This window comes from Saccopteryx leptura, chromosome 6 (assembly GCF_036850995.1).
Source record: "Saccopteryx leptura isolate mSacLep1 chromosome 6, mSacLep1_pri_phased_curated, whole genome shotgun sequence".
NCBI lineage: Eukaryota > Metazoa > Chordata > Mammalia > Chiroptera > Emballonuridae > Saccopteryx > Saccopteryx leptura.
Window position 1 is genome coordinate 79103417 of NC_089508.1, and position 12054 is coordinate 79115470.

General features: G+C 39.7%; 1 protein-coding gene across 4 annotated transcripts in view; it reads left to right on the plus strand.

Annotated features, from left to right (window-relative positions):
- NDUFAF1 (NADH:ubiquinone oxidoreductase complex assembly factor 1) overlaps positions 1-12054 on the plus strand; it is a 32464-nt gene that overhangs the window by 17511 nt on the left and 2899 nt on the right. For 3 of the 4 annotated variants that reach the window (XM_066344261.1, XM_066344262.1, XM_066344263.1), the window contains exon 3: positions 8409-8594. The exons of the other annotated variant lie outside the window; for it this stretch is intronic. In XM_066344261.1, the coding sequence (XP_066200358.1) occupies positions 8409-8594 (186 nt within the window). The remainder of the gene's footprint in view (positions 1-8408; positions 8595-12054) is intronic. 4 annotated transcript variants of the gene reach the window in all.

The following is a 12054-nucleotide window of genomic DNA, read 5'->3' on the forward strand; positions in this document are numbered from 1 at the left end:
TTCTTAAAGATTAACATAATATAATTAGAAGGATAATTTCTCCAGATTTTTCCTTTCTACACTGACATATGTTTAAGTGCTATGGCTACTTTCTACAAATGATATTGTATAGGACCAAATTTTATATGAGGAGCTTAAGGTGACATCCCTCCTCTATACTATATGATAGTATGATTACTTTGATCACTAGCTATAATTAAACTATTGTTCTTATGCCACCTTAAATCAGCACCCTGCCCTTTAACTTGGGCAGAGCTATGAGGGCTTTAATCTATAACGTTTTATGTACAGATGTATTACTTTTTTTTTTTTCACAGAGACAGAGAGAGGGATAGACAGGGACAGTCAGGAACAGAGAGATGAGAAGCATCAATCATTAGTTTTTCGTTGCACATTGCGACACTTTAGTTGTTCATTGATTGCTTTCTCATATGTGCCTTGACCGCGGGCCTTCAGCAGACCAAGTAACCCCTTGCTTGAGCCAGCGACGTTGGGTCCAAGCTGGTGAGCTTTTGCTCTAACCATGAGCCCGCACTCAAGTTAGCGACCTCGGGGTCTTGAACCTGGGTCCTCCGCATCCTAGTCCGATGCTCTATCCACTGAGCCACTGCCTGGTCAGGCTTACTTTTAAATCTATATCCTTATAACAAACGTTTTTGTTTTTTGTTTTTTTTTCATCTCTTTACTGTTATCTCTGACAATAGAGAGCCAAGCTTGAGCTTCTATGTTTAAACAATGTGGCTCATGTCCTATACATATAGGTAATTCCTTAATTCCTGTTGTATGATTTTCTAATTTAATGCCTTCTTTCGAAGGTGCTAAGGGACCTCTATTATTTAAAGGTCCTAGAAGCCAATTAGTCATTAACAAAAATAGGAAAAGGCACTATTTTCCTAATGAATAGCTCTACTTAATGGAGGATTAGGAACATATGCCTAATAACTAAAATTTTCAGCTCTACTTACCAGAATTGTTACCAAAGCAATCATTGCTAAAAACAGGTTAGTAGCATTTTTTTCCTAGTAGCTTGTAGCATATTTTTACCATTAAAGGTCAGCTTTTTAAGTAGACCCTAACTTGGTATTTTAGCCTTTTCAATACTTAGCAGCAGTACCTTTAAGATTCTTCTTTTGGCCCTGGCCGGTTGGCTCAGCGGTAGAGTGTCGGCCTAGCGTGCGGAGGACCCGGGTTCGATTCCTGGCCAGGGCACACAGGAGAAGCGCCCATTTGCTTCTCCACCCCTCCGCCGTGCTTTCCTCTCTGTCTCTCTCTTCCCCTCCCGCAGCCAAGGCTCCATTGGAGCAAAGATGGCCTGGGCGCTGGGGATGGCTCTGTGGCCTCTGCCTCGGGCGCTGGAGTGGCTCTGGCCGCAACATGGCGACGCCCAGGATGGGCAGAGCGTCGCCCCTGGTGGGCGTGCCGGGTGGATCCCGGTGGGGCGCATGCGGGAGTCTGTCTGACTGTCTCTCCCTGTTTCCAGCTTCAGAAAAAAAAAAAAAATTCTTCTTTTGAAATTCATTTCTTCCATCTCAGCAATGGGCAGATATGGAAAGAATCTATTGTTCTTATTCATGTTGTTAGTTTAATTCTGCGAGCAGGACACCAAAGGACTTCACCGGATTCTGCAATGACACAAGCAAAACCCTCTTCCCCAATGTTGCACTAACTAGGTACCTATGGATTCAACTCACTTCTATAATGCATTGGTTGATTTAATTTTAGAACTGTTATTTTTTGTCCAATGTCTGTCTGCAGCAGTCAAATTATCTTCTCCTGTATTTAAGAAATTTAAAGTAAATAAAGCTTTGTGTAACATAATTCTAGGGAATAATCTCCTTTCTTCTCCCCCCTTTTGTTTAAGTAACATATTTTTCAGAGTGCAATTACTGCGTTCAATAATTACTTGTTCTTGTGGATTATATGGAATTCTAGTAGTATGTTTAATATTCTAAAATGCTAAGAATTGTTGAAATTTAGTAGATGTATAGGCAGGACTATTGTCAGTTTTAATTGCTTTAGGAATGCCTATAACATTAAAAGCTTTAATAAGCCTGACCAGGTGGTGGCGCAGTGGATAGAGCGTCGGACTGGGATGCGGAAGGACCCAGGTTCAAGACCTCGAGGTCGCCAGATTGAGCGCGGGCTCATCTGGCTTGAGCAAAGAGCTCACCAGCTTAGATCCAAGGTCGCTGGCTCCAGCAGGGGGTTAGTCAGTCTGCTGAAGGCCCGCGGTCAAGGCACATGTGAGAAAGCAATCAATGAACAACTAAAAAGTCGCAATGCGCAACGAGAAACTGATGATTGATGCTTCTCATCTCTCTCCATTCCTGTCTGTCTGTCCCTGTCTATCTCTGCCTCTGTAAAAAAAAAAAACAAAAAAAAAACTTTAATAAGATGTTGAATGACACAATTAGCCTTTTCTCTAGGCAAAGGTGTGGCCTATTGAAAGGAAGAATAAATATTAATAAAACTATACATAAGATAGTTTTTTTTTAAAAGAAGAAATATGAGTAATATCTATTTGCTACAGGTTATTACTGTGTTGCCCTCTAGGATTCATTCCTCTTGGTAATGGAGGAGCATTTGTAATACTATACTGAGGACAGTTTCTAACTATTCTGAGCTTCTCACCAGGTTATTTTAAATTTTTGCATTAAATCTTTTTTATTTGTATGAGTCTTTGTATAAAACTTAGTAGCTATTTTTATTGATCTAATGAGTAATTAATCAACTTCATTATCTGTAGTAGACATAGGTCCTGGTAAAGCTGTATGAGAACAAATGTGAGTTATATAGATAGGCAAATTTCATTCCTACAATAAAAGTTGTAACTCTTGAAACAATTTGTGCAATCTAGAATTATTTGAAATATGAACAGTTTCTATAAGTTTAATTGTATGTTCTACATATTGTGAATCAGTAACAATGTTAATAGGACAGGATGTTTGAATTTTGTCTTTAACTACAATCAAACTACAGTGATTTAAGGTTTCAGAAGCATTTTTAAGGATGACTGAAAGTTCAGCATTATTTTTATAAGCTATTAATATGTTATTTATATAATGGATTATTAAAGATTGAGGATATTTTTAACAAATTTTTTCTAAAGGTTGATTTACATAATGTTGATACAGTGTCTGACTATTCAACATTGCTTATTTAAGTAATATAAACTTAGTAAGAATAGTTAGTTATGCTTATTGTTATAGACACAACAGCTAACATTGCTAGAAACAGAGTCAGTGATGTTTTTTGAAATCTTAGTCTTAATTTAAAATTTTTTTGCTTCCTAGGTAAGTTTATTTAATTGTCAAATTTCCCTTTTTTTTTATTTCCAACTTATGCCGAGGCTTCAGTTTTCTGGAAGGTATCTACTAGTCCCGTATCTGTGGAAATAATAGCAAATCCTCACCCTTACATTTTGTCTACATTGTTGTTGTAAATTAGCAAACTGTCCATTTAAAAAGTTCACCTTGTGTAATATCAATAAGAGGGTTAGCATTAGCATTTTGATTAGCTTGAATACAAGCTTGATTTTCCTAAGTTATAAATTGTAACTCTTTCACTTTTGAAAGAACAGTCCAAGCTAACATTTCTAAATTTTTTGAACTAAAACATTCAGAGTCTATGAAGGAGGATAGCAGTTCCTGCGTATAAAGACAGTTAGTTTTATACTGGGAGCAAGCCGTTTTTAACTCTTTAAGAGCTTTGACAGAAATTTGGTCATAGTGAGTATAAAAAACTCCTTATCAGAAAGTTTAGATTGTAATTTAAAATGTTGCTCTTTTAATTATTTATAACATAAATGTTTTTCTTTATTAGAGGCTAAATGACCCTTGTTATTTTCCTATTGTAAAAGAAATTTTAGAGCTTTGTTAGGGACTTCTCCTAAGCCATGCAGCTTAGTGACTACTGCCTAAGTGGGCTAAAAAGAAAACTAATGTTGCTTAGTAATAAGAGATGTATTAGCTTCTATATCTAAAAGTCTTTTGTATTGTTAAGTCTATTATAGGGCATCAGAGGAACTAAATTCCCACTTTCCTCAGTGCCTCCTTTTTCAGGATGTTGCCTTTACAAGCAGCCAACTGTCTGAAGCAGCTTGTGATAAATTCTTAAAATGACTTAATTTTACTTAATTCCTTAGTTTTACAAATTTGAGTATATTTTACACATAAACAAGACAATTTTCAATACAGAAACACAAGTATAACATATAACTTTAATTAATCCTAATATTTGAATTCTTATTTGATTTCAAACTTTGAATATACCTTATAATGTATTAACCAAATTAGCAAGTCTTAAGGGTCCATATTCTATTTAATTTAAATTTAAATGAGCGCTCCTTATAATTTCTCATTTTAAAGCAAAAAATATATGGATGAAACTTTTTTCAATATAAAAACCGGCATTTTAAATTTTTGTATGTAAACAATTCAGGCCTTAAAAATCACATTTTAGACAGCATCAAACAAAAACTAAACAGAAATTAGAATCAGACAAACCAGACTAGACAAACCAAAGAGAACCCGGGATTTCAGAGCACAGTCAGACTAGAAAGATGCCTGCCTGATTTTAATCAGGGTATTTTCTGATAGAGGGACTGACGATGGATGAGACTAAACAAAATTTCCCGCCTGACCAGGCACTGGCTCAGTGGATAGAGCGTCGGACTAGGATGCCAAGGACCCAGGTTCGAGACCCCGAGGTCGCCAGCTTGAGCGCAGGCTCACCTGGTTTGAGCAAAAAACTCACCAGCTTGGACCCAAGGTCGCTGGCTCGAGCAAGGGGTTACTCAGTCTGCTGAAGGCCCGCAGTCAAGGCACATATGAGAAAGCAATCGATGAATAACTAGGGTGTCGCAACGAAAAACTGATGATTGATGCTTCTCATCTCTCCGTTCCTGTCTGTCTGTCCCTGTCTATCCCTCTCTCTGACTTTCTCTCTGTCTCTGTAAATAAATAAATAAATAAATAAATAAATAAATAAATAAATAAATAAATAAATAAATAAATAAAGGAAACATTAAAAAAATATTTAAAATTTCCCCAAGAAAATTCTCTTGGCAGCTGCTGGGATATTTTTTATAGTCAGATCCAACGCATGTCCCCTGCCTCAGTTTCCAGGCAAAGAATAAGAAAGAAACAAAATGATAGTTCAGAGGACTGTAGCTAAAAGAAAATTAGTATTTATTTATTTTATTATTACAAAGACTAGAGAATTCTAAGGATTTCATGATTCTTCTATATGTCCTTATTTTAATTGAATTTGTACCCAGTGATATAAAGCTTTAAACTTTTCTTCCTTGTCTCCAACTCCATGAATTTGCATCCAGGCTTTAAGACAAGCGATTTAATCTAAGCTATAACAGCATCAGTATAACCATTTTGTTGTCCCACAGCTGCATAAGCGCCAACTCCGATGAGCATTTCAAAAGTAACTCCGGGGGGATTATTTCTGGCGTTCATGTGAGATATTCGAAAAGCCTCCTCTCTCCACCAAGATTTTAATTGTAAATATTGTCCTGGTTCCAAAACCATACTGGCAAGTAAATCCCAATCCAAAGGAATGATTAAATGATTATTACAATAGGAAGAGATCAGACCTTGAACATATGAGGACTGAGGTCCATACGTAGCAACAGATTGTTTGACTAGCTTTAAGAAAGTAAATCCAAATTGGTCAAATTGGATATTATGCCCTCCCCTAGGATCTGGAGCATTAAGAGGAAAAGGCTGTCGAGTAATTGAAAAAATAGATGCAGAAAAATTACTAGAATTAGATTCTAAATCATCATGATGCACAAGCACCTGTTGCATTTCAGAGATTTTAGGGAGTTGAAAAATCCTTCCCCTGCCAGTACCAATTAATTTTTTACCTTGAATTGGAGGAGCCGTAGGCTCACATATATCTTGCTTTTGAACAGGATAAGCAGTATACTGATTTCCATTCTCCTGTTGTTCCAGTGTTTTTGTAGTTTACTTAATAAATGTTTTAAACAGGTAACATCATTCATAGGGGCTCCCTCATTTTTTAAGAAAGAGGGATGAAAGCCTTTGGATGGCTGAATTTCATTAACATTATCAGTAACTTCAGAAGCAGAGACAGTATTGTCCAAGTCATTATTCTGTTCATTCTGTGCTGAATCAAATTCTTCAGGCTCATTAAAAATAAACTCATTCAAGTCTTTAACAGAATCTCCATCTGATTGCAAAGGTCCAAGGGCTGTAGCAATAAAATTATAAGCAGCCCACATTTCAGCATCAAGTGGATCTCCGTGCTGATGAACACAGCTTAAAGATTTTCCTACTTGTTGCCAAACATTCAAATTCAATTGATTACAATGTTCAGGAGTATACCAATAACAGTGTTTCTGAATAGCATTTAAAAGACGTAACAAACCCTTGTCTTTTATCTGAGTACCAGACCCTTTTAAAAGGGATTTCAAAACCTGTATATAATTGTCACGTAATGAATGGGAATTTCCCATGACTTTGCTAGTTACCCGTACGCGTCCAACTTACCCTTTCGGGGTTCCGTCTGTTCCCAACCTCTTCTTAAGGCCCCACGTTGGGCGCCAAATGTTATTGTGAGTCGGGGGTGCAGAGAGAGAGAGATCAGCAGATGGAATCATCAAGGACTAGCAAAGGACCACCACTCGCTCAGGCAAATGGCCCTGAGTTCATGCAGTGTCCTAATTTTATTCACAAGACTTCAAAAAGCTTGTTTACTGAGAAATTGGCATAACATCAAGAGTAACTTTTACTTAGAGATACATAGAGTGCACCTGCAAGATAGCTTAGTAACAACATAATATCAGAAGGTATTAATTGCTATTGCTTCTATGGATCCCACAACATTCCTCTCCTTATCTTAAGGGATAACCTTGGAAAGTACAGAAATCTTATGAGAATGTTTTACTGAGAACAAAAAGCCCAGCAACTGCCTTCAGTCACATAGACCTGTTTCAGTGACCCGCCTTCAAGTCACAAAATAACTTTCTTGGCAAAACATTCTTTTCTTGTTGGCTGTGTTCCCATCCAAGGCCATGTAGTGGGTTATTCCACTACAGTAGTTTTTCAGAGGCAACAAACTATGCACACAAGATTTTTTTTTTTTTTTTGTATTTTTCTGAAGCTAGAAATGGGGAGAGACAGTCAGACAGACTCCCGCATGTGCCCGACCAGGATCCACCCGGCACGCCCACCAGGGGGCGATGCTCTGCCCACCAGGGGGCAATGCTCTGCCCCTCCGGGGCGTCGCTCTGTCGCGACCAGAGCCACTCCAGCGCCTGGGGCAGAGGCCAAGGAGCCATCCCCAGCGCCTGGGCCATCTTTGCTCCAATGGAGCCTCGGCTGCGGGAGGGGAAGAGAGAGACAGCGAGGAAGGAGAGGGGGAGGGGTGGAGAAGCAGATGGGCGCTTCCCCTGTGTGCCCTGGCTGGGAATCGAACCCGGGACCTCTGTACGCCAGGCCGACGCTCTACCACTGAGCCAACCGGCCAGGGCCAAGATTAATTTTTTATGTCCTGAAAATCCATAAAGTGGATTTGATCAGTTCACAGTAGAAAATAATTCTATGGCAAAATATGCACTGTGGAGAAATAGCAAATGTTAATAATGTGTTGTGATCAGTCCCTCACAGCAATATTGTAATTTCTGATCATCCCAATTTTACAGATGAGGAAACTGAGGCTTGGGAAGATTTAGTAACTTGTCCAAATTACACATCTAGTAAATAATAATTCATATCTGCACAATGGTGTTCATGAAATCAATTACCTGAGACTGCTATAAATAAACACTTTTGGAAATTAACACTAAATTCCACTTTGAAAGAAAGAGACAGTACAAATAGTTGTTAACAGAGTTTAGAGTTAAACAGTACTGGATTTATCACTTATTTGAGTGCTCAGTTTATTCACTTACAAAATGGAGTGCAATGATAGTACCTATCTCAGGGGATTAAATTATGCATGCAAAGTGTTTTAAGTTTTCAGTGGATGGTAGCTGTTATAAAATATCAGTTTTGAAACTTGAGCTCTTTTCACAGTTCTCTAATTTATAACAAGGCATTTGTCATTAAATGGCCTACTCAAAAGCCATTTCTCCACAGGGCCAGGGAAAGAAAGGGCATAACAGTAATTCTTTTCCATTCAGTGATACAGGTGAGTGCCTACCCATGTAAACCCTGTCCTAGGCCAATTGTCTTGAACATTACCTTAGAAACATATAATTATGTCAGTATTTTGTACTAAGGTAAGAATTGCCAGACTTATCTGTTTCATTATGGTGAGAGCTGAAAAAGAAAAATGGCTAGTGGATCCTTTTCTTGCTACAAAAGATAATGATTTACATTTTGCTAATAGTGGAAAATGAGGTAAAATTAACCTTCCTTTCTGTACCTTAGGGCCCTTTTGAGAGAAAGAGGTCTTATGATTGGTCCCAGTTCAACACTCTGTATCTCCGTGTCCGTGGAGATGGTCGGCCTTGGATGGTGAATATCAGAGAGGACACAGATATAATCCAGAGGAAGAATCAGATGTATAGTTACTTCATGTTCACCCGTGGGGGGCCCTACTGGCAGGAGGTCAAGGTAACAGCACAAGACTTTACTGTATATGAAATTAGGTCTTTTGAGATCATGGTTACATTGTAGTTGTGGCACTTTAGTTGTTCATTGATGGCTTTTTCATATGTGCCTTGTCTGGGGGGCTCCAGCTGAGCCCGTGACCCCCTTGCTCAAGCCAGCGACCAAGGGCTCAGGCCAGCAGTGAACCTTTGGGCTCAAGCCAGAGACCGTGAGGTCATGTCTATGATCCCACACTCAAGCCAGCAACCTCATGCTCAAGCCAGATGAGCCTGCGCTCAAGCTGGTTTGGGGTTTCGAACTTGGGTCCTCAGTGTCCTAGACCAATACTCTATCCACTGTGCCACCGCCGGGTCATCTTTTATTGTTGTAATTTAAATTGTTTTCAGAGTTTTTCACTATTATACCAAACTCTGAGGTAAACATCCTTAATTATTTTCTTAGGATATACTCCTAGAAATAAAATTCCTAGAATAGACCCTGGGTGGTTGGCTCAGTGGATAGTGTTGGCCCAGCGTATAGATATCTGGGTTTGGTTCTTAGTGCACACATGAGAAGCAACCATCTGCTTCTCTCCCCCCTCTCTCCCTTCTTTCTCTCTCTTCCCCTCTTGCAGCCAGTACCTCGATAGTTTTGAGCGTTTGCCCCAGGTGTGAGGACAGATCGGTTGGTCCAAGGTAGGCCTCACGCGCCGAGGATAGCTCTGTTGATTTAAGCATCAGCCCCAGATGGGGATCACCAGGTGGATCCCAGTGTGGGTGCATCAGGAGTCTGTCTTACTATCTCCCCTCCTCTCACTTAAAAAATAAATTCTTGAATAACTGATATATAAATTTTTAAGTTCTTTGATGCACATTGCCAAATTATTATTATTTTTTATTTTTTTAACCAAGACAGGCATAGAGAGGGATAGATAGGGACAGACAGACAGGAATGGAGAGAGATGAGAAGCATCAATCATCAGTTTTTCGTGGTGACACCTTAGTTGTTCATTGATTGCTTTATCATATGTGCCTTGACCGCGGGCCCCTTGCTCGAGCTAGTGACCTTGGGTCCAAGCTGGTGAGCTTTTTGCTCAAACCAGATGAACCATCGCTCAAGCTGGCAACCTCAGGGTCTTGAACCTGAGTCCTTCCGCATCCCAGTCCGGCGCTCTATGCACTGCGCCACCGCCTGGTCAGGCAAATTATTCTTTTTTTTTTTTTAATTTTTTTATTCATTTTAGAGAGGAGAGGGAGAGAGAGAGAGAGGAGAGACAGAGAGAGAGAAGGGAGGAGGAGCTGGAAGCAGCAACTCCCATATGTGCCTTGACCAGGCAAGCCCAGGGTTTTGAACCGGCGACCTTAGCATTTCCAGGTCGACGCTTTATCCACTGTGCCACCACAGGTCAGGCAGGCAAATTATTCTTAATTATCACTACCATGTAATCATTAACAATTACTTTCCCAAAATACATGTGGTGCTAATCTTTGGCTAGAAACAATAATTGTTTGCAATAGCTCATTTTTAATTATTAAGGGAGGTGTTAGATTTTAAAAAATTAAATATTAATTGCTGTTCACTTCATGAGTAATTCTGAAGTAAATACAAGTGAGATACTCAAATATTTACTCTGATTACAGATGGAAAACATAGAGGAAAATTAGGTATATTAGCTTTCTGTCCCTTATACAGAGAAAACTATATTTTTCTTTTTTAAGCAACCATTATAGATTTAATGTTCCTTCCTAGCTTCATTTTTTTTTCCAAGCTAAAAAAATTTAGTTCCCTTCATGTGGACAGTGATAAGAGAATTATGTGCCCAAAAGAGAAGAGATTCATTTCAATTGATAAGTGAGGTAGCTTACACATGCCCGTTGAATGTGCATTTCTAAAATGTTTCAAATAGTGCCTGACCAGGTAGTGCCGCAGTGGATAGAGCGTCGGAGTGGGATGCAGAGGACCCACGTTCGAAACCCCAAGGTGGCTGGCTTGAGCACGGGATCATAGACATGACCCCATGGCCTCTGGCTTGAGCCCAGAGGTCACTTGCTTGAAGCCCAATGTCACTTGCTTGAGCCCAAGGTTGATGGCTTGAGCAATGAGTGCCCCCCCCCCCCGTCAAGGCACATATGAGAACGCAATCAATGAGCAACTCAGATGCAGTGAAGAATTGATGCTTTTCATCTGTCTCCCTGTCTGTCCCTCTGTCCCTGTACTCCCCTTCTCTCTGTCTGTCACACAGAAAAAAAAAATGTTTAAAATAGTGAGGTAGATGACCCTGTGCCATGGCTTTTTATTATATGAGCTTTGTATTGAGTTTGCTTTTACATCAATTAAGTGTTTTTGGTGATAACTAATCTGGACAGTAAATTTTATTTTTTAAATTCATTTTTAGTTTTTGGTTCAAAAATCGCCTGACCTGTGCTCACGCAGTGGATAAAGCATTGACTTGGAATACTGAGGTCGCCTGGTCAAGGCACAAACCAGAAGCAATTATGAGTTGATGCTTCCTGGTCTTCCCTCTCTCTCCTATCTCTAAAATTAATAAATAAAATATTTTTTAAAAAAGAAAAATGTACATTGAGAAGTCTCGCTCCTACTCGTGTCCCTGTTTACCTCTCCTGCCCACCTTCTATAAGTAACTACTTTTATTAGCTTTTTATCTAGCTATGCAGTTTCTTTATGCAAATAGGAATATATATTATTTTCTTTTTTACTCAAAAATAAATACTGTATACTTTCTGTATCTTCTGCACCTGTTTATATATATATTTTTTGTATTTTTCTGAAGCTGGAAATGGGGCAAGACAGTCAGACAGACTCCCGCATGCGCCAGACCGGGATCCACCCGGCACGCCCACCAGGGGGCGATGCTCTGCCCCTCTGGGGCGTCGCTCTGCTGCAACCAGAGCCACTCTAGCGCCTGGGGCAGAGGCCAAGGAGCCATCCCCAGCGCCCGGGCCATCTTTGCTCCAATGGAGCCTTGGCTGCGGGAGGGGAAGAGAGAGACAGAGAGGAAGGCGCGGCGGAGGGGTAGAGAAGCAAATGGACGCTTCTCCTATGTGCCCTGGCCGGGAATCGAACCCGGGTCCTCCGCACGCTAGGCCGACGCTCTACCGCTGAGCCAACCGGCCAGGGCAACACTGTAGATTTTACTGTCAGGATAGCTTGGTTGGTTGGAGTGTCATCCTGATGTGCAGTTTTGTTTTGTTTTTTTAAACAAAATACTGGAGATTTTGTCTATATCTTACTTTTTGATTAATAATACATTGTGATGGGTTTTTTTTTTTTTTTGCTGTTAGAAAAACTATAATTTATGTATTTATCAGAGTTATCTGAAATGTAAATCCCTTTTTTAAAAAAATTAATTCTTGATTTTGGAGAGAGAGGGAGGGAGAGAGAGACAGATACAGAAACATTGATCTTCTCCTGTATATGCCCTGACCGGGGATCAAACCAGCAACCTCTACGCTTCAGAATGTTT